The sequence below is a fragment of the Aptenodytes forsteri genome, unplaced genomic scaffold, assembly GCF_000699145.1.
Source record: "Aptenodytes forsteri isolate BGI_AS27 unplaced genomic scaffold, ASM69914v1 Scaffold216, whole genome shotgun sequence".
Classification (NCBI taxonomy): domain Eukaryota; kingdom Metazoa; phylum Chordata; class Aves; order Sphenisciformes; family Spheniscidae; genus Aptenodytes; species Aptenodytes forsteri.
The window spans coordinates 2527088-2550368 of NW_008796114.1; the positions used below are offsets into that span (position 1 = coordinate 2527088).

The following is a 23281-nucleotide window of genomic DNA, read 5'->3' on the forward strand; positions in this document are numbered from 1 at the left end:
TGGAGTGAGAAAGAGACAACTCGGAGACAACTAAAATTTTTTAATTTCTCTGTGGTTGCATATACTAAATACCGTTAAGCTTGGGGTAGGGTAAAACCTTTACAGCAATAGTGAGTGCAATGGCTACTCTTCAAAATGAGTATAAAAAAGGAGTAAGTTGGGTGGAAAAGAGCCGAAACAAGAGAATCCTCTGCTCAGAGACTACATAAAAGTTGGAGTTAGGTGGTCAGGATGCTTTTTTGTTTCCTTGGAGCACCCTCTGAAGAGTTTAGATGTGTGACTCAACTCTGCGAGTGTGAGAAGGCAAGTGGTTGAAATCATTATAGAAGCAAGGATGGCTGAGCAACCTCAGGGTTGAGAGAAGCACATGGGATAACGTCAGTGAAATACTAGACCCCCTCCTGCAATTTCACCTCCTAACAGAATAAATTTGCAATCTTCTTATGCTTTTCTTGGGTTAGCAGCAACCTGTTCTCCTAACTGGTGACCCTACAGTGAAATTTTGCTTAGAAGTTGCAATTGTTGATGAGAAGGAAAGGGACAAAGAAAGGTAAGAAACAGTGCACATCTGTTAGATCTCAAATGCTTTAAACAATTAATTGTTCTATGCAGTCAAATATTAATAAAGCTACTGTATGCAAATAGAAATGTGGTAACTTTTCAGGGGAGGCAGAGAAATTTGTTATGAGCTGATGTAACTACTATTTTCTCTGATCCTTTCACAACACTCAGGGTACATTTTCTTTCCCTGATAGACAATTTTTCAGGAGTTCTGAAAGTAGGGCTTGACCAGGAATTAAATTGTGGATAGCACCTGTGATGTGTCCTAGATGTATTTCTTTTTCTGTACCCTTATATCTGTGCCCCTCTACACTGGGTATGCAGATAGTTATGCATTTATTTCTGTCTGTATACATTTACACTGCAGTTTTTAGATTCAGTATTGTGTCCCAGGCTGTGGTGTCTTCTGTACCCACACTACGAGCCTTCTCAGGCCTCCTGAGCACCACTGGCACATTCACACTGCCAACAAAAGAAGCCAGAAATGCCACGTGAGCCATTAGGCTTCACCATCCGTTTGGTTCTTCTAGCAACTTCAGCAGAAACAACCTTACGCACCTCGTAAAAATATGGGCCACATGTCGTCCTGTAGAAATACCACGTTTCAGTCAATCTTTCAGCCTGCTTGGTTTTCCCACACGGTGTGGGGACAGGCTGGGGGAAGGGAACCAGCCAAAGCCTACGTTCACTCTCCACCCATTCCTAAGCCAATGGGTCAGTTCTGCTGTGACATTCACACCAAATACCAACAATTCAGAGACCTCATTACCACAGTTCACAACAGGCAGTGCACCCTGCTGTGAAGGGTGGGAATAATATAATTTGTAATATATAACATATAACATATATGATATATATTGTATATAATATATTATAGAATATATAATATGCAATATGCAATATGTCATATATAATGTATATATAATATCATATAATATCATATCTTATGATCCTGGTCCTCTGCAATCTTTCTTCCTTCAATGTATATAATATATACCATATAATATATAGTATAGAATATATAATATGCAATATGCAATATGTCATATATAATGTATATATAATATCATATCATATCATATCTTATGATCCTGGTCCTCTGCAATCTTTCTTCCTTCAAGAGTGGGATGCCCGGGAAACCTGAGTTCTTTTAAGATAGACAGGAAGCTTTGATGTGAATGTTGCTCCTCTCAAGACCAGCTCCTCTGTCTTGAGACCCCTCTAGTTTATCAATATTTGTCCAAACATGTTGTGGAAAAATGTAGTTTATTCCAACTTCACAACACTGTCTCTTGTAAGTGATAGGATCATTCAAGTTGTCAAATCTGACCTTGTTGCCAAAAACGTATTGGAGGTACTATTGCTTCAGTTATCATGCATCATGTATTCACCTGTTGAGCTGGGAACCAATATTGTCTGAGGAACCGGCTCCAGAAAACAAACTTCCAAAGAACTGTGTTTAGAAGAGGCTTTCTGAAAATATAATTTGTTCAGCAAATGAATCAAAACAAAGTGGTACAAATACTTCACAAATGAATTTTTCAGCTTAAGAAGAAGAAAATAATCTAAATACTGAAATTAAATTTTAAGGTGCTAGGGAACAGTAACAGGTGACCAGGCGTTTCAGTGCTGTGGTCTGTTCATGCTGTAGTCATTAAATGGTGAGTGTGTGAAGACCTCATTATGCCTGCAGGTGGAACCTTGGCATTAAAACCAGCTCAGTGGGAAGGGAGCACTGCTTTTGATAAATCCTACCTTTTAGTAGCCAATTATTAGCATCCTGCACATATGTTACAAAGTTACATATATTACAAAATAAGGTAAGCGGGTATGCCTACTTGTCATCTGGTTTCCTGGCAGACAAGATCTGAACTTGAGCCTAATTTTTACATTTGGCAGTGAGCTAAACCAGCCAGATCTTGTTCTGTGGTTGGTTCTACCTGTGAAATATTAATTCTTTTTACCACCTTTCTGAGGACAGGTTATCTGCAGGGTGCTTTACAGGCTTTACAGGCCAGACACGTTCAAGAGTTCCCCTGCTAAGATACCAATGGAGACACTCTTGTAACTCACCCAAGGGGGCCCTGCAGGCTACTGAGCATACACTGTTTGGGAGTCTGGCCTCAGTGGTGCCAATGAGTTTGCTTCTACATGGCAGTGCAACATGGTGTGAAAAAACTGCTCTGGAGCCTAAATCGATGTCAAGTGCCAGCGTAAGGCTGCACCTGAGTTAATTAGCCCTGTTGTAAATCAGCCCCTCCTAGCACAGTGACTGCACCATACCAACACGTATACACAACTCTGGGACACAAGCTCGTGTCTTTGTTTAGCACAGTGCTGTGCCCTGCAGACACAGCAGCTCATGATGGTCCCTTGTCAGATGAACTCAACGGTGCACACGGAGATTGGCCTTTGAGTGGGCAGGTCAACAGGGCAACTGGTGTGTGAACTGTTGGCTGGACTGAGGCAACAGACTGCACCTAAATCTTGCATAGGCCCCTTAACCCTATTTGGATGTAGACCTAAGTGACGTGGGATCTTACCTGTACAGTGCTGTAACTTTTCAACAATTGGATTTTTCAAATGCTACTCTTAGTAAATCTTATTTTTCATTAGCTTTAGTGTTAAAATCTTTGAAGTTTTGCACATATGCTGCATAAGAGAGGGAACTTTTATCCTAGAAGAAGAAGGTGTTGAGAGAAGACATCTGGAAAAAATCTCATTTTGAAATTCATGGCTGAGATATCTTTCCCCTGGTGGATTATTACTAATGATTCTGACAGTTTGAGGAACTCCTTACATGTTCCTAATAACTATGGATGAATGACAAGTTTGAAGAGTATAAAGTGGTGCTCTTGACCAGGCTAGTGTATTGCCACCTGGATCTTCATGTTTGTTACTCCATAGACCAGCAGGATCTCACCTGCTGCTAAAATAGTTCAGACATTTTAATTAATGATTCTTTAGCATAAAAAGGATAGGTCACCCATGGGCCAGAACCATGGAGTGCTGACACTGTTTCTTGCAGATTCTCCCCCATCTCCTGGCATACAGGATCATTACCCTTTTTGGCCTGGCCTTTTCCAGCTCCATGCATATCACATTTTTGGTTGCTTATTCACTAGGATATTTCTCCTCGTGCCCCTCAGATGGAGACTTGCAGCCCCCACATATTTACGACTGAAAGACATAGCCTGGAGGAGGTGATGGAGTGCTTGTTAAACAAGTTTGCCTATGACAGCACTTGACAACAGGGCTGCCATCCAAAGGGATCTAGACAGGCTGGTGAAATGGGCTGACAGGACCCTTATGAAATTTGACATGAACAAATACAAAGTCCTGCATCTGGGAAGGAAGAACCCCTTGCAGTGACACATGCTGGGGACCGACTGTCTGGGGAGCAGCTCTGCTGAAAAAGAGCTGTCTTTGTAGGCAGCAAGCTGAACATGAACCAAGTCTGCCCTGGCAGCAAAGGCGGCCAACAGCATCCTGGGCTGTATTACCAGGAGCCTAGCCAGTCGATTGAGGGAAATGATTATCCCCCTCTACTCAGTGCTTCTTAGCATCTAGAACACTGCATCCAGTTTTGGGTCATCTAGTACAAAAAGATGTTGATAAACTGGGGTGAGTTCAATAGAGGGCCATGGAGGTCAGGGGCTGCAGCACTTGCCTTGTGAGGAGAAGGTGGGGAGCTGGGCTTGTTAAGCTTGAAGAAAAGGATTTGGTGGGACCTAATAGCAGCTTTCCAATAACTACAAGGAGCTTATTGAAGGCATAAACCAAAACAAGAGAGTTTCCAACTAATATAATGAGAATCTTTTTCATGATGAGGTCAGTAAAAGTTTAGATCACGTTACCCAGAGAAGTTGGGTAGTCTCCATACTCAGGGGGTTTTCAAGACCTGACTGGATAAAGCCCTGAGCAACCGTGTCTGACCTCATAGTTGTCCCTGTTTTGGGCAGCAGGTTGGACCCGATGGCATCCAGAAGTCACTTCCAACCTGAATTATCTTACGATCCCATGATCCTCCTGGCTAGCAGGATCATTCAAGCTCATTACTTAAGACCCAAGACTGGCAAATCCTAGTATTTCCTGTCCCATGTTATTCCTCAGCAATCTTGCTATAAATAAAGGTGATCCATGTCCCTTGTCCATCCTTCCTATTCAGCCATGTCAGTCTGCTGCTGTCCTGATCTGGATTTATGTATACTGATATTGACTCAAGTGGGTCTAATGAGCTTCTTTGCTTTGTCCAAGCACTCAGCAATTAATTTGTCCCTGCAATTTGTCTCTCCTCAGTTTGGTGTTTTGGGCTACTTGTTGATAATTTTTTTTTTGTGAAACTAATTTTTCAGGGTGCTGTTCTATTGCTTTCGACACAGCAGAAGTAGAAGAACATTCTACAACAACTGCAAGAAAAAGGGAACTCTGATAGTATCTGCTGATCTGTAGGATTTCGACATGCGAGATGCTCTTCCAAGAAAGCCCATGGTAGTTCCTGTAAGCTGTTGATCACCAATAATGAAACAAAGAGTGAAAACATATCACGGAACAAGGACATAAAGTAAAAGGAATGAACAATAGAGTTGCACAAGCTAAAACAATCTACAGGTAATACAAGGTATGTTCACCATTGTTCAACACTGAAAGTTACTTACCTCACGAATTTGCACAGTCCCTGTTGTATGCTAGCCAAATCATACGTAACACACTTTCCAATGCTTGCTGAAATAAATACACTTTATTTTCAATAGGCAGTCCAGTGCTGTGGTAGGTCAGTCTTTCCCAACCCTTCAAATCCCAGGTTTTCCCCAGAAAAGTGGGAAAACAGTGTTCCTTGCACAGCCTCAGCAGGCGCAGCACTGCCTCCCGGCCCGGCCGGGGTCCCCCGGGCTGCGGGCACCGAGCTGGACCCCCCTCCCCTGGGCAGCCGCCAGGGACAGCTCCGGGCAAGGCAGGAGGGGCCGTGTGGCCGGTGGGTGGTTCTTCTCCTCTTGCACCGCTCGCTGTGTGTTACACCGCTCTCGGTGTTACCTGGGACTACTGTCCAGATTTTGCGGCTACAGAGTGCTACTTTATCCTGCCGTGCCGGGAGCCCTTGGAAAACTTGCTGAGCTCAAGCCTGGAAACAGCAGGGAGCTCAGCGTGGTCTGAACCAGGGAGGGGAGAAGGGTTCTTCAGGGTTGCTTGGCCGCTGCTGCCATCCTCTGGAGAGAGACAGGATGTACCTGCAGCGAGCTGAGATGGCCCTGATTGGAAAGAAGTGGGCAATGAAGCTGGGACCAGTGTGCCCTGAGGAACTGGTTGCCATCATGTGCAGCAGCCTTGTGCCTTTGGCCTTGGGGCCAGCAGCCTGCTAGCGGCAAGAGGGTTTTAGGGAAAGGGGAAAGACTTAATGCAAGAAACTCCTTTTTACTGCTCTCTCATAGTCCTTATTAGAGAAGTTAAAATATAAACCAAACATTTTAGGAATGTCCTTATTTGCCTGGTTGACATAATTAATCCTTAGCTGGACTATTAATTGCAGACTACAGTGGCCAGTATCAGATGATTGTGGTGACTATAACCTGAATATCTGCTTCCTAAAAAAATAAATAATAGCACTCACTACCTCTATGTTGTTTTGCTTTTTTCACTGTGCTCCTGGGTAGCCAAAAAAGAATGGGGAGGAGAGGGGATGGTTGGCTCTTTATCAGTATTTTTAATTCATCCATCCTTGTGGTATTTGAAGAAAACTCTGCTATACTTGCCCAGAATTTCTGCAGAACTCTCTACTGCACTGTAATTACGATTAACGAGATGTCAAGGATTGATGTTAAGCAAAGATGACATGGCCTGAACTTCAGAATACCTGATGGTGAATGAATATGACAGGAATATGAAGGATTGGTGATGGAAACAGCTCCCAGTCAACAGCAGCAGCTGGAAAGGGAAGCACATTAAGATACCCTCTGCGTGATAAGCTGGAGCTGTAAGCACAACTAAGAATTAATTTGTTATTTATCAGTTGTTCATGGATTTCCATGTCATCAAATCAGTGGAGCATTGTTCAGAAATTCTGCTTCAAGTGGGACTCTCACCAACACCACGTCAGGTCACTGTGACTTTATCTAGCCAAGTGTTGAAAATACTGATGAAGAAGTCCACTATCTTGTACCCAGTCCGGTGCTGCACTGACTCCTAGTGAAAAAGTTTTTCTTAATGTCCAGTTCAAACCTCCTAAATCACAGTTTGTGTCAGAGCAATTACTATTATGGGTGGATGAAGGCTTGTGCAAACACCAGAAGGGTACATCACTCCCATTTTTAAAAAGGGTAAAAAGGAACTACCAACCAGTCAGCCTCACCTCTGCGCCCAGTAAAATCACGGAGCAGATCCTCCTGGAAGACATGTCAAAACATATGGAAGACAGGGAGGTGATTAGAGACAGCTAATATGGCTTCACCAAGAGCAAGTTCTGCCTGACTAATCTAGTGGCCTGCTACAATGGAGTAACTGCATCAGTGGACAAGGGAAAAGCTACGGATGTCACCTACCTGGACTTCTGTAAGGCCTTTGACACAACATTCTTGCTGCTAAATTGGAGAGATGGGGTTCGATGGATGGACTGTTAGATGGATAAGGAACTGGCTGGATGGCTGCTTCCAGATGATTATAGTTAATGGCTCAATATCTGGGTGGAAACCAGTAACAAATGGTGTCCCTCAAGGGTCCATACTGGGACCAATACTATTTAGTATCTTCATCAATGACATAGACAGTGGGATCGAGTGCACCCTCAGCAAGTTTGCACATGACACCAAGCTGAGTGGTGCAGCTGATATGCTTGAGGGAAGGGATGCCATCCAGAGGGACCTTGAAAGGCTTGAGGAGTGGCCCAATGCAAACCCCATGAAGTTCAACAAGGCCAACTGCAAGGTCCTGCACCTGGGGGCTGGGGCAATCACCAGGATCAGTACAGATTCGGGGATGAATGGATTGAGAGCAGCCCTATGGAGACGGACTTGGGGATACTGGTGGATGAAAAACTAGACGTGAGCTGGCCATGTGCCCTTGTAGCCCGGAAAGCCAACCGTATCCTGGGCTGCATCAAAAGAAGCATGGCCAGCAGGTTGAGGGAAGTGATTCTGCCCCTCTACTCCACTCTGGTGAGACCCCACCTGGAGTACTGGCGTCCAGTTTGGGGTCCCCAGAAAGACATGGACCTGTTAGAGTGGGTCCAGAAGAGGGCCACAAAAATGATCAGAGGGATGGAACACCTCTCCTATGAAGAAAGGCTGAGAGAGTTGGGGTTGTTCAGCCCGGTGAAGAGAAGCCTCTGGGGAGATATCCTTGTGGTCTTTCAATATATAAAGGGGGCTTACAAGAAAGATGGAAAGAGATTTTTTACCATGGCCTGTAGTGACAGGACAAGGGGCAATGGTTTTAAAACTGAAAGAGGGTAGATTTAAATGGGACATATGGAAGACATTTTGACGATTGGGGGTGGTGAGACACTGGAGCACTTTGCCCGGAGAAGTTGTGGATGCCCTATCCCTGGAAGTGTTCAAGGTCAGGTTGGAGAGGGCTTTGAGCAAGCTGATCTAGTGAAAGATGTTTGTGCCCATGGCAGGGGGGTTGGACTAGATGATTGTTAAAGGTCCCTTCCAACCCAAACCAGTCTATGATTCTGTGATTCTATGTTTGGAACTCACCTGGACAAGGCCTTGAGGAACCTCACCTAACTTTGGAGTCAGCCCTATTGTCAGCAGGAGATTGGACTAGAGGCCTCCAGTGGTCTCTTCCCACCTTATCTTTTTCTGTAAATCTGTGATTCTGGCCTTAGGCCTCAATTTGCTGTTTTATGCTTTATCACCAAAAGGTGACAATTTTTTTTTTTTTGTGAAAGGAATTTTTCAGGATCTTTTTCATTGCTTTCGACACAGCAGAAGTAGAAGAACATTCTACAAAAACTGCAAGAAAAAGGGAACTCTGATAGTATCTGTTGATCTGTAGGATTTCGACATGCGAGATGCTCTTCCAAGAAAGCCCATGGGTGTTCCTGTAAGCTGTTGATCACCAATAATGAAACAAAGAGTGAAAACATATCATGGAACAAGGACATAAAGTAAAAGGAATTAACAATAAAGTTGCACAAGCTAGTTTTTCTGTGGGAGAACACCAGTTCCAGAGTTTCTTTTTGGTCAACTCACTTTTCAAGTTTAGTGTGTAAGTATAGTTAAGGGATGTATGGCAGGCTTCAGCCCCGGTAACTCCTCCTGCCTGGCTGCTGGAGCCCAGCTGGGGTCTCTCTGTTGAAGGCTGGTGGACAGGGCTGCTGCTTCCCAGATTGCAGGTTCAGCCAGTAGTGAGGTTGGGTGTGTAACCCAGAGACACACGCACACGTGTCCACGCAAAGGACACTGACACGGCCAACTGCACAGGCTGCCACAGATGGGGTGCTGCCTTCAACAGCCCCACATATAACACTACCAGGACTCACATAAAACAAATATAGACAGCGAAGTCCTCCGTCTAAATGCAATGCTAATTACAGCACTGCAAAGCTGTGACATCAAGAACATCCTACATATTTCCTGCAGTGGTGGCTGAGTTACTTACCAGTTCTATTGTTGTCATTCTCAGTTTGGCTCTATGTTTTATTGGAGAGAAAAAGCTTGTGTTTACAGTTTTAAGTAGCATACCCTTTCGAGGCCATTCCTGGACTGAGGTGAATCTCAAACAATTTCATCCTAACAGAGGAGATTGTTTCTGGGTAGAAATGTGAATCCCTGCCTAATGCTGCCAACACATCAAACATCACAGACTCAGCTGACTACAGGGAAAGATTTCTACTTCTGGCATATTATCTGAATTTTCAGGCTTTGGGTTTTTCTTCTTCACTGTAGTGGAAAAAAGATATTGGTCCATTTATCTGCCTGGATGTCAGTACACTATTCTGACTATTCACCTCCCCCTGAAACAGAGTTTCCAAAATTCACGTTTTTTCCCCAGGTTTTCTTCTTTAAAGAAATACCCAATAAGACAAGTAGCAGTGCTCAGGCTTGGTCTGCTCCCAGTTTTATCACTCTTGTTTTGACCAGGGCCTGATGTTGTGAGTCATTTACAAATCTCTACTCCCAGCAACTTCACTGTTTGTTTTCAGGGTGGCCTTGTGCCCTTTTTACTTTTCCATGGCATGCATAGCTAATTGACAAGTAGAGCCATAATTTGCACCTTGTGTTCTGCCCACCATGCAGCATTTCCATTGCTCCACAGTCCTCAACTTCTGACACAAAATGGGTAGTGTTAAGTCTAATATGAACAATGCCTCCTGAAACGAAAAATTCATAGGACTGCTGTTCATTGGGAAAGCAATGGTGCCTCTGGGAATAGTCATTGAGCTTCCAAAATCAGACAGGGCAAGTAGTGATATGAGAAAGTATGGATATTACTGTTCCATCTTGGGTAAAAATTAAAGCCTTGGTTTGGAGCATCTTGAAAAAAAAATATTTGTTTAATTGTTAGATACAATTATACGCATTACTTAATTCTAATGAAGTTGATCTTCTGATTTTAGTGTTCAGCAGAAGTGTTGAGAGGCACATATATCAAGACTCCTCTCTCTCTGACCTAACTTACGCGACATTAACACTATTCTAAATTTCAGGCAACAAAAGGCTGCTCTATCCATCAAAGCCCAGAACAAATCAAATCAGAATTTAATAACATGCAAACTTTGCTGAGTTTCATCTCTCGTATTTCCGGCTGGCATTTAACAGATTTCTGTAATTTCATATCCTTCAAAGCCCATCCTCATCATAACTGAGGTTGTATCCAAGTGCGTGAGGCTAGTGAGTATGGCTGTACCTGTTACAGTGTAAATTAGGATCATCTTTCCCAGTTGACTACTCACCTCTTGAGACTGTAAGAGCTGTTGTAGGATGATCTTCATTTGTCCAGTTCCTCAGCAGAGAGAAAACAGTCTACATTAGTGCACTTCTGATGACAGGAAAAAAAAATGGATTCCCAACTTTCATTTATCTCATTGACAAATTTTAATATCTGCAGCCCCTCTGAAGTGACTGCTCTGTTATTCTGAAGACCTAACCACTGTGAACTGAAAGTAGTGAATGAGAGAGATATGATGATCGATGAGCTTATGGGGATAAAAAAACCAAACACGAAAGAAAAATCATAAACAAAGCTTTGCTATCAGTGTCTCCCAGGAGTACAAGGTATTTGCCATGCACAGACCCAGTTGCAGTAGGTTCTCCATCCATCTCTATGGGAACCAAAACGGAAGTGGGGATATACTGGAGGCTGAACTCAGTTTCACTACACAGCTACCCACAGTCAGCTCAGCTCAAGCCATTAGCAATGCAATAGCCAACAGTCTCTGCCTGCCAAGCTCTTGCCCCACACCACAGAAGACAGTAGATTTCATGCTTTTCATTTCACTGCCGGTTCAAATGCAGTTGCTCAGCACAGAAAGACTGCTGGCTAACGAGCACAGCAGTTCAAAGGAAGGCATTGTATTTACATGGTGCTTTCTGCAAAGAAGGTCTAGACTTCACTGCCTCTCTTCTTCAATTCTTTCACCCTGTGACTTCATGCAAAAAAGAGTAAAGAAGGCTACTCCTTCTTTATGCTCTTCTAACAGGCTGTTTTCCAACTTGGTCCTGATGTACTGATCTTGTTTTTCCTCCTTCCTGTCCTGTCCCCCTCTTCCCCCCACCTTCCAGTCCCAAATGGCAGAGGTTTATGACAGCCCCATTAAATCAACAGTAATGGTCAATGGCTATAAATCACAGCTTGGGAGGTTCTGGTTGGACATTAGGAAAAACTTTTTCACCAAGAGGTAGCACAGCACTGGAACTGGTATCCAGAGTGGTGAAGGAGTCTCCAACCTTGGAGGCTTTCAAGACTCAATTAGACAAGGCCATGACGATGTGATGTGGCATTAGTGACACTCCAGCTCTGAGCAGGAGTTTCTGAGCTAGTTTCTTATGTTTCTGTGATCCAGTGAAGAGCTTCTGTAGGGCTGGAGAGCATTTTGGTATCACATCCACTTGATGCAGTTTCATTACATTTCCCATTCATCAGCCTGAAAGAACATCTGAGTACTTAGCTTGGTTTGTGGCTCAGGGTGTCGCAAGATCTTCAGCCTATGTTCCCTAATTAGGGAAAATTAGGTTTTGCTAATAAAAGAAAGTTGCTAAAACTGAATATGGAGAAAGCTCTGCTCAGTGTTTGAATACAAAGGAATAGGCATAGATATGCTTCTCAGCTAGCACGTGCTCTAACCAGCAGTTTATTTCTAAATACAAGTCTTTGCACCAAATAGATCCATGAAAATAAGGCTTGGAAAACAGAGGTGTCAGGTTTTAGATCACCCATCCAAGGCCTAGCTCTGCTGTATTGGTCAGCAAGCATGTAAACATGAGCATGGTCTCTTGCTAAATGTAAGTGTGCCCCCAGGTCCCCTGCCCAGGACAGGGCTCAGGACTCTGACAGCCGAAGGGTGTTTGTCAGTGCTGTAATGCAAAGTGAGACACAAGGTTCCAGAAAGCCCGGCCAAGCACAAGTCATCTGTTATTGCCACATCTTCACTGAGACTCCCAGAAGGTGATAAGGGCCTAATCTTTTTGTCCTGTGTTTACAGTGAAGGTTCAGTGTCACCTCACCTGCCAATTATTTGTGCTAGGGGAGTCCCAATAACAAAACTGGATGGAAATGGGCGGTGAAGCTGACTGGCCTAGTTTGCCTGCTCAGCAGAAGAATAATAGGGCTATTGTCCCCTTCTTCCCCCTGTTACTCCATACAGCTCATGATTTTGTTGTGCCATGTGATGTCTCCTTTCAGATAAGGGCTTTGGTCACCCATGGAGCACAATGAAGAAATTAAATATATGACACATCTGTAGACAAAGATCCCTGCAGGCTGATATTTCTCTCCCCTATCTCTAACAGGTCCTCATGGAGAGAAGCTATTAAAAAGTCTGTCTCTCTTGCATCCACTTATCTTGAAACTATTTCCTGTGAATCTGTGTTCATGGACACCTGCACTAGTATCATTTTGCTGCAACTCACCCTTTATTCTGCAGTGGTGCTGCGCTGCTTTGCTTTGTGTTAAGGATAGTTCGCTGAATTCTCACTGAGACGTTTTAGTTTTTCCTTTTATGATAGATAAGTATATAGAGATGCTGTGAACACAAGAAACAGAATAATAGAAGTAGATAAAGCATACATCATTGTGTGAGGCAACAAGTAGAAATGATGCTAAAGAATGGTGAAGGCAAGAGCTGGATGGCTCTTCAATTGAGCATCTGCTCCCTTGCTGTCCAGTCCATCAAGCAGCTATATATGGCTTCTAAAACATAGGTTCTGTCTGCCATTAGTGACAGATTGCTCTTTTCTTTCACCTTCTCCACCTAACTTGCTTGAAACGTAGCTTGAAACAACCTCAGGAGTTCGGTGCTAGAACGGATTCTGCAGCCCACCTGCTTTCTCTGACTACACATATACTGGCTGTCTACCACAGTTCCTCTGTCTAAACGAGCTCTAGTTCATCTGGAATTTGTTCATTCAGTTTGGGATGCTGGTTGCCAGAGTTTACTTTCTGCAATAAGCTTCTTTGGAAAAACATGTTGGTCTAGTAGTTATGTGCCTCGCTGCCCTGAAAATGAGCCTTGGGTTCCTTGGGACATAGGTGCAAAACGTTAACCTAGATGGCCAAACATGAGCTGGGAGGAGGAGGAAATGAGTGGTAGCCTGGGTACATTTGGGATGGAGTGTGTGCAGCATCAGCTTGGGATGATGTCTCCTGTGGAAAACTTCATAAGAGAATGAGCTTTTCTGCCACTCTTCCCAGAGGCTGCAGTTGCATCAGATCAAATTAAGCAAAAACAAATGATGTCCCCAGGTGGAGTGTCTCAGCCACTGCCACCCTAAGGAAGAGCTCAGGTGGGACAATGCCTCATTTACCATTGCACAGGGAACAAAAGGAGGCAATAAATACATGATTTTTCAGATGTCAACACCAGTGATTCTCAGCAAGGCCCCAGGGTGCTGTGATTCCAGTCCCAAGAGGGGCTGAGCACTGCTGAGCTCCTTCAAGGACTATGAGAGATGCAGCTACTCTGTTCCTTTCCAGATGAGCCCCTCTGGCTGCAGGTTATAAGCTGGCTGTTAAAAACCAAACTTTTAATTAGATCTACAGAGACATCCACAAAGTTTTCCAAATGAATCTGAAACTAACTTCCAATAACATTAAGAGTTGCATTCTCCAGTTATCTCCTCTGGTCAGCATTTTGAACAACTGGGAAAGGCTTCCAGGGTAGAGATGAAGGGGGATTGCAGCCCCCATTACTTGCCTGGTGTCATGTATATATTCCTTTCACATGACTGGGGTGGACTTTCCCGCTCATTTTGAACAATCGGGAAAGGCTTCCAGGGTAGAGATGAAGGGGATTGCAGCCCCCATTACATTGCCTGGTGTCATGTATATATTCCTTTCACATGACTGGGGTGGACTTTCTCACTTCTTGGTCTCACAGTGGTCCAGTTCCACCTTCCTCTTCCCCACTCCAATATTTCTAAGGTCCTTGTTATTGCACTGGCATTTTTTCATTCTTGTGTGTTTTTAGTTACTGATGTGCGACGATGTCATGCTTGTTCTCTTGCCCTACAGCAATATGAGGCCATGTCATTTTGTGTCATCAAGTCCTGCCATTTTAGTCTCATGGGATTATCTTGTTGAGAACTTGACTGATGTTGTAGATGAGGTGGAGCGGTCACAATGTGAGACCTAACGTGTCAGGCTGTCACATGGCGAGACGAAGAGTTGAAAAGGGCAGCTAACAGGCACCTCAAGTTTTTCAGAATTAGTGAAGGGTGATGACCCTAAGGGCTGTGAAGGGCTGAGGACATCTGTACTGATTACTTCACAGAAACAACCAGATGCCCAGGAAAGCTGAAATCCCAGAATAATCATGAAGCAAATTCTCAAACAGATAAGAAAACTTAGACGTTTCTTCAGGATGTCAGCCTTCCTTACTACCTTCACCTTCTTTCTTGTCTTAACTACAGGAGTTCAAGTTAATCTTTTCCAGGGCCTGTAGCTTAATTTTCAGTTTGTCTGTCTTTTTCATTTTCACTTGCTGTTTTCAGTTTAAATCTTTTCATCCTCTCTTTCATGATTTCCCTTTTTAGATTTGTCCTTTCTTTAGTTCTAAACCAGTTTTTGGTCAGTAACTTCATTTTTTTCTGATTACGAAAAGCTTGCTTGTTTATGATGGTATTAACTGATATATGCAACCATTTTCTTAGCAGAGATGCAAGACAATGCCTTTGGCTGGGTTAGAGTATGAGTAAGTACAATGAGGTGAAAGAAACGCCCCACCTTTAACAAACCATGAGGATAAGTCAGCTGCCAGGCTGCCTACCCTTTTTTACAAAACTCGGTTTTGGTTGGTTTATGGTTCCGCATCTTTTCCGGAGTGAGTTCCCAGGCAGTGTTTACCAAGCCAAACAAAAGAAACTCAATGAGAGCAGGGTGATGCTTTTTCTCACCAAAGCAAATTGATGCCAATCATCCTGCTGTTACCACCTCAGCCAGTTTCAGTTTCCAGTTCTCAGAAAGCTCTGAACATTACAGGCATAAGGAAACACTGCTTCTCCTAAAGGCTATGCACAATTGTGTCAGTGTCTTGCCTCTGTGGGAGGCAGCATTTCTTGACTCCTGTTGACTACAGAACAGGGATCCAGTACCTGTTAAAAAGTCTCTTCAAGATGCTGCCATTTCCAGCCCCTGGCCCAGCTACATCCTGATCACAATTCAGTCTTACTGGAGTCACAAATGCACTTTCTCAAATTATATTAACATTTATTTTCACATTGCCACTGTGACATTTTCATTAGAGTGAATCTTAGTTTTCATTAATCACCAAATAAAATTCAAGCAATCTACCTTAATACTGCCTTAATTTCTCTAATCAGATAAGTCACCATAATGTTTCTGAATAACAAAGTAGCTTCTGCTTGTGAACATACCTGCAGCAGAACATAAATGAAGCTGCTAAAGCCAAAATCTTTGCTTTCTACAGCTGTATGATACCCCTAGAGGATCAATATCAGCATGCTTTTGCATACAAAGATCTGCACTCTTTCTTATTCTCTTTATTCTCTTTTACTACTGGCTAGTTACTTCATGTTGCTCGAACATTATTGTCGGCCTGCTGAAAAGTTTTGTGTCTCTCTGTCATGTCAGAGCCACAGGGATGTCTGGGCTGAGAGCGCCGTTTCCTTGGCTGTCACTGGGACTGGCCGTCCCTCTCCTCCAGGCTTCCTGGCATGTGTCTCAGCCATTTCCCTTTTTGTCCATATTGCTCCAGATTACGCTGAGCTTCCCAGTAACGCTTCCCAGGCAGCTTTATTGTTTCTCTTGCCTTCTTTGGAGCAGGCTGGCGATTCACAGGTGTGGATAGGCAAGCCCAGCGCTGGTCCTTTTTCTGAAAACCGAGGGGAACATCCTCTGAAGTATGTTGCAATTGCTGATAGAAACTGATATGATGTGATTCATTAACCGTAGATGGATTCCAAGAAACTCTTTATACAAATTCGGGCTAAGGCAGGCCAGTCCCAAAGCCTTGCAGGCGTGTACCGAAAAAAAATCACACAGAGTGCGGGGGAGGAGAGCAGGGCTGAACTCTGCAGCAAGGAAGAAGGTACATCTCTCTAACACATTGTAGACTCAAGACATGCAAACACTGATGCTAACGTGCAGCTTTTATTAATCTATTATGAATTTGGCTGCAAGCTGATGCAATGAAAATGCTGGGAATCTGAAAGGCGTGGGCTAGAGGAGGAAGTACGGAGTCACTTTGACATGCATATTCTTATCCTCTCCTGCTCCTTGTTTGTCTTGTTGCTGTGTGTTCTGGCACTGGGATGCATACCTCACTCCAGCTAATGTGCCCCTGTTCGGTGAGCCATGTTTTGGAGGTAATGTGTAGGCGTGTGTTGAAACGTTGCGGGGAGGGGTAAGTTGCGTGTTAATAAATGAGAGCTTATCTACATACACACAAACTGAAACAATAATTTGCCTTACTTATTTCAGTGCAAGGCTGGGCACTATGGTAAAAAAAATTAGTGCATATTACTGCTGACTGGGTGGTATTGGTTACTGGGTACGTGCTGACTCACCTAGGTTCACCTCCAGTCCAGCAGCAGCAAAGGACCATCGGAAGATGAGAGAGTTGGAACAGACTTGTCAAAATAGTTCCTTGTAATTATTTTTGCATTGTTACTGAGGTAGCAGATTTTCTCCTGTGGTTTGGGTTAGAGAAGAGAATAAATATAAATTAAAGGAAGAAATGGCACCTAAGCCCCTGAATTTTATTTAATAACACAAAGAGAAACTATACATGAGCTAACCAGTTGGTGTTCTGAAATTCTCACAGAATTTGCTAGAGGGAGCAATTTTACTCCACAAAGCATTTGAACTAAAACAGACTCTTCACTGTAAAGATTTACTTCCCCTTATAATCCACCCAATTTGCTAGATGGAACTATAAAATAACCGGCTCCTTGATTTTACTCCTGTTACAGCTGCAGAGACAACATGCTACGGAGAGAGACTTCAAGGCTGTTCATTCATTCATTCATTATTATACAACAGCATCTAGAAATTCCAGCCAGATTCAGAATTCAGTTTTGTAAATGCTTTAAAGGCATTCTGTGCCCTGAATTGTTTGCAGTGTCTTAAACAAAAAAAGTGAAGGGAAAAAAGTTGAAATAAAAAAAAAAGTTTTAAAAGTTGCAAATTAAAGAAGTGAATTGAGAGACTAAAGAAGATAGACCCCACTGTCATAGCTTTAATTCCAAGAGTTACATGACAGGTTTTAAAAGGAGGAAAAACACTTAAATACGACTTTGGCATTTAAGTTCTGCTTAATTTCAAAATTGTGACACTACAGAATCCCAAGTAGTGGCCTTGGAGGAGCCAAAACTCCACAAGTATTTCAGTTTGTGACAGCAAAGCTCCTCAGGTACACACACAATTCTGCTCCTGTCCATACTGGATATCTGATGAAGGCTGAACAGAATCATAGGCTCAAAGAAAGATTTAGATGGGAGGGGACCTCTGGAGGTCTCTAGTCCAACACCCTGCTCCCAGCACAGCTAGCTCCAGGGCTAGATCAGGCCTTGATCAGGCAACATTTGCACATCTCCAAGGAGGAAGACCTCCCAGCCTCTCAGGACACCTGTTCCGGTGCTGAACCACCCTTGTGAGAAGAAGCTTTTTTTTCTTTATGGCAAATCAGAATTTTCTTTGATGCAAATGTTGTGACTGTTTCACTGTGCCCCTCTGAGAGGACTCTGGCTCTGTTGTCTCTGTAGCCCCCCAATAGCTAGCTGAAGTCATCAGCTGGATCCCCCTTTGGCCTCCTCTTTGCCAGGCTGAAAAAACCTAACTCTCTCAGCCTCTCCTTGTACATCATGTGCCCCACTTGAGCTTGTTGTCTTCTTTGGTATGGGGGACTGCAACAGTGGACACAGTGTTCCAAATGTGGCTTCATGTGTGCCAGATAAAGGGGAATAATCACTTCCCTTCACCTGCTGGCCACATTCTTACTACTGCAGCCCGGTATGCGGTTGGTCTTCGTTGCCTCTTCCTGGCTCACGTTCATCTTGCTGTCCACTGGAAGCCCACGTTCTTTTCTGCAGAGCTGCTCCCAACGCAATTAGTCCCCTACTGATGCATGGGGTAGTTTTGTCCCAAAATGACTACGCCGTATACATAAAATATTACAGAAGAATATTTTGAAAGGTAGACTTCCTCTAAACCATGTCCTGGGAAAAATCTTAAGGTACCATATTTACATGTTTCTGCCAAGCTGGGTTAGTGGAAAGCAGTTCCATTTTAGCAGTCAAAAATCTTTACCTCTCTTTTCTACTTACATAAGCCTACAGATCTCTTTAATGATTTCAGTGTAAGTGGCCAGGAATGACTATAACAATACTAATAAAAATAAATTGGACCCGAATAATCTCAGTCCTATCCACTGCTGAACAGTGATTTCATCTGAGTCAGTAAGAAATAATGGATTATCTGAACTGGTGAAAACTCCACACACAGTTCTACAGATGGGTTTAAAGTTTTTATATCTGTTTTGCTTTGCCTTTAAGTGTGAGTTTGGTTTAAACTAACTGTTGTGGTTTAACCCGGCAGGCAGCTAAACACCACACAGCCGTTCGCTCACTCCCCTCACCCCCAGTGGGATGGGGGAGAGAATCGGAAAAAAAAAGTAAAATTTGTGGGTTGAGATAAGGACAGTTTAAGAGGACAGAAAATGAAAGGAAAATAACAACAACGACAACAACAACAATAATAACAACGATAAAAGAATATGCAAAGCAAGTGATGCACAATGCAATTGCTCACCACCCGCCGACCGATGCCCAGCCAGTTCCCGAGCAGCGGTCACCACCCCCCGGCCAGCTCCCCCCAGTTTATATACTGAGCATGACGTCACATGGTATGGAATGTTCCTTTGGCCAGTTTGGGTCAGCTGTCCTGGCTGTGCCCCCTCCCAGCTTCTCGCTGGCAGGGCACGAGAAGTTGAAAAGTCCTTGACTAGTGTAAGCACTACTTAGCAACAACTAAAACATCAGTGTGTTATCAACATTATTCTCATCCTAAATCCAAAACCCAGCACTGTACCAGCTACTAGGAAGAAAATGAACTCTATCCCAGCCGAAACCAGGGCACTTACTTAAAGACCCACAGATTTATTTTTATTTAAGAAGAGCAGCAATGCATTCTGTTAACTACATCGTTGCCATTTCTGGTACAAACCAGCCCAATTGAATAGTCAGCTCCTTTCAACTGCTTCAGCGAAAGGAGCAAGAGCCCTCTAGGAGGGTGTTACAACACCGCCTTCCTCTAAAGGTGCAATTACATCCTGTTGCTTGATTTACAGAAAAACTGCAAACCCCCTTTTCTTGGGAGGAATGGAACTGCCTGTCATTCATGCAGGGAGGGCAGAGGCAGCAGGGAAGAGGAAAGACCTCTACGTCATATTGTATATAAGGAACTCGGTCCTGCAGAAGAGAAGAGAGGATGATTATGAAATGCTGAAGGAAAACATTGGCCCTAGGGACGCTCACAGCCAGAGGGACCCCAGATTGAGCAAGAAACAGAATCTCAGCCCAGACTGAACCGCGCACATCATCAAGAGGAAGAAGTCTCTATTATCTTCTAAGCCAGAGATGGTATGTTGTCACTGAAATGATCAGCTCCAAATGAAAGGAAGGGAAACCCCTGTTTCTTCCCCACTCTTTAGCTTTGTTGTGTTTTGTAGAGTCCTCTTAAAGTCTCAGTACTTGGAGTAAGGGGAGCCCCAGCTGGTCCCCGGTGATTGAGTCCGCAGTCTGGAGATCACGTATCAACTAATTACTCCTGTTTTCTGTGAAGACCTACTACTTGCATACAGCGTCAAGAAAGCTATATAGCCAGACTGTTTAGAATAGCTGTTGGGGAGGTCCTGGAGCAGCGAAAGGTGGATGTAGGAGTTAGCCATGGCTTTATAACCAATGGGAACTGTGTCTAGCAGTAGTCCTTGTTGAGTTACCTGCTTTTGGAGGATCACTGCTCCCTCTACATTCTCTAAAGAGCTCCTTCTCAGTCTTCACTGACTGTCCATTTTTTTGTCTTGGAGCTTACGGTAAAGTTTCTTCCTAACAGTAATTTTGCTGACTTATGCTCTGAAGCACAAAGATTTAATTCCTAGTTTTGCACCTGAGGTAATATATTGTGGATGTTTTCATTATTCTCCTGAGTCCTCAGATGTTTTGAATCCTGCTGAGATACATGATCACAAGGAAACCTTGGGGCAGCATGTTCCAGAGATTGCAGTGGCAAAAATAAAGGCAAAGGCATGTACACTTATCAGATTCAAATTCTCAACTTTATTGATTATTTCTTTCTGGAGCTTTTTTGAGATGTCTTCTTTCCAGGAAAATCCCTGTCTCCACTAATATATTCCATCACTTTCCCATTCCTTCTATTTTCTCTTATGGCATTGGAATATTTAATGCAATTTTCCAACTTCTTTCATACTTAAATATTGCTGGGTTTTTTATGTGAGCAGAAGTCTTCAAGGAATCTCTGCTTTTATTCCTGGTTTACAGTAAAGTGTAGAAAGGATTGGAATTATTCCTTGTAGTAAATATTGCATTACATGAGGAACACATGAGCAATGAGCACTGTTCACCTGAGACCAGTATATGTAATTTATTATTATACGGCTCTCTACATCCTTATCTTTTCTAGATCTTTACAACTTAAACAGCCTTGCATCACTCCACATTCCTAGGAACTTTCCATTCTTCCTGTGACAAGCAAGATCTCAGTCTCCCTAAGTCCAAGATACTAGCTTTGTATTTTCTTTAAAAAATTGTTATACAGAGTACGTTGCCATGGACAGCTTTGGTTTTGAGTTTGGAAGTTTGTTTACTTCAACTCTGATGCCATAGGGCTGAGCCAGGCATAAAGATGTAAGCAGCCAAAATGTCAGCTCTAATTTTTGAATCTTCATGTCTAATCACTGACCCCTTCCATTTGAAATCCCGTTTCCATATGAACTTTGAGGCAGATCCATTGTGGGGAAGGGAGAAGCCAGTCAGCAAACACCTCAAATTCCCATTAATTGGAGTCAGATTGTAGAGCAGAAGCTCCAGCTCACTGTCAGGTTGTCCTTGTACATCTCTGGCACAGATGTAGAGAACTGCAGTATTGGTGTGAATAGAGAATGAATGGGTCTGCCTGGGAGTGGAAGCACCAGAAGGAGCAGTAGCAGAATGTCTGCAAGACTTAGGTGTCAATGGTCATCAAGATCCCAACACATCCATCTGCAGCTTCTTAGGACGCTCAGATCAGGAGGGAGAGTCCAATGATGACTCTCAAAAGCAGGACAGGATGGAGAGACAGTGTCAACTCCTAAAGGGTACCTAATGCATGTTCAAAACCTGCACATGGTCACCAACCTAAGAACAACACAGAAGAAGTGATGAAGATCCAACAGCTGACATTCCTTGTCATCAATGTCATGGCAAAGAATCCTAGGCAGATCATTTGGGCACAAGAACCTTGGTGGTTGTGAGAATATGGGTCTGAGAGTGTGTTGAATGTGACTGAGTGAAATCAGTTTTGTTTTTAAATGAAATCACCTTCCTCCCCACACCATGAGCTTTACTACACTGGTTCTACAGTACTGCAACAGTATTTCCCATATGGAATTGATTGCCAGGCATCAGGTCAAATTCAACTGTCTCCCTTCTGTTTCTCTCCCTGTAGATACCATGTGAAAGCTGCACGGAGAGGGACAATAAGAGCACTGGTGAAACCATGGAGTTCCTCCTGCTTGGCTTCTCTGAGCTGCTCTGTCTGCGGGTCCTCCTCTTCTTTATCTTTCTCATTGTCCATTTGGTCACATTGGCAGGGAATGTGATGATCTTCATGGCGGTGGTTATGGAGCCTTCCCGTCCTCCCATGCTTTTCTTCCTCTGTCAGCTCTCTGTCATCGAGCTCTGCTGTACTTTAGTCATTGTCCCTAAGGCACTCCTCAGCCTGATAGTGGTGGATGGCAGCACCATTTCTTTCATAGGCTGTGCTGCACAGATGCACCTTTTTGTGACACTCGGTGGGGCTGAATGCTTCCTCCTGGTAGCCATGTCGTACGACCGTTACGTTGCCATCTGTCAGCCACTTCACTACGTAGCTGTGATGAGTGAGGGGCTCTGCCTCAGGCTGGCTGTGGCATGCTGCCTGGGAGGCTTTGCTGTTGCTCTGGGGTTGACGGTGGCTGTTTTCCGCTTACCTTTCTGCCAGTCGCATCATATCAACCACTTCTTCTGTGATGTCCCTGCTGTGCTGCACCTGGCCTGTACACAGAGTTACACCCCTGAGCTGCCCTTGCTGGCTGCCAGTGTGCTCCTCCTGCTGCTCCCCTTCCTCCTAATCCTGACCTCGTATGTTTGCATTGCTGCTGCTTTGCTACGTGTCACCTCCTCTGCAGGAAGGGGCAAGGCCTTTTTCACTTGCATTTCACACTTGTCCATCACCTTGCTACACTATGGATGTGCCACCTTCATGTACATTCGCCCTAAGTCCAGTTACTCGCCAGCTCGGGACAAGATGGTGTCTCTGGTCTACACCAACATTACTCCATTACTGTATCCCCTCATTTATAGCCTGAGGAACGAGGAAATCAGAGGGGTCATCATGAAAATGTTGAGGAGGAAGAAAATAGCTCAGCTGAACTGGGATACTATCAGAGCTGTGATGTGTGTGTGTGGTAAATTTTAGTAGAACAAATGTGTGCTTGTTGGAAAACAGCCCCATAACCATGGTAGGACCAGATTCTCCATAGATTTCACTATGGCAAAAATCCAGGCAGAATTCAACATGCATCAATACATTTATGACAAAATGACATCTCTGCTAAAAAAAAAAAACCAAAAAAGGTCTCTAATGTAACACTTTACCTAAATGGATATGCTTTAATGACTTGTGAGGAAGAAGAGCTTTGATCAGTTTGTGGTCTCACTTCTGCGATCACATACATACTCGTGCTTAGATTCATGGTCATCTCAGCACAATCAAAAGATCAACACAAAAAGATTTAAAGCTGCTGTATTGGTTTTGTTATTTTTCTATCAACATGAAAGTAGAAACT

General features: G+C 43.6%; 1 protein-coding gene across 1 annotated transcript; it reads left to right on the top strand.

Moving 5' to 3' along the window:
• The first annotated feature begins 21710 nt into the window (after window positions 1-21710).
• LOC103905511 (olfactory receptor 10AC1) lies at window positions 21711-22911 on the top strand. Its single transcript, XM_009287191.2, has 2 exons — window positions 21711-21722; window positions 21901-22911. The coding sequence occupies exons 1-2, from the start codon at window positions 21711-21713 to the stop codon at window positions 22909-22911; spliced, it is 1023 nt and encodes a 340-aa protein (XP_009285466.2).
• Window positions 22912-23281: the final 370 nt, after the last annotated feature.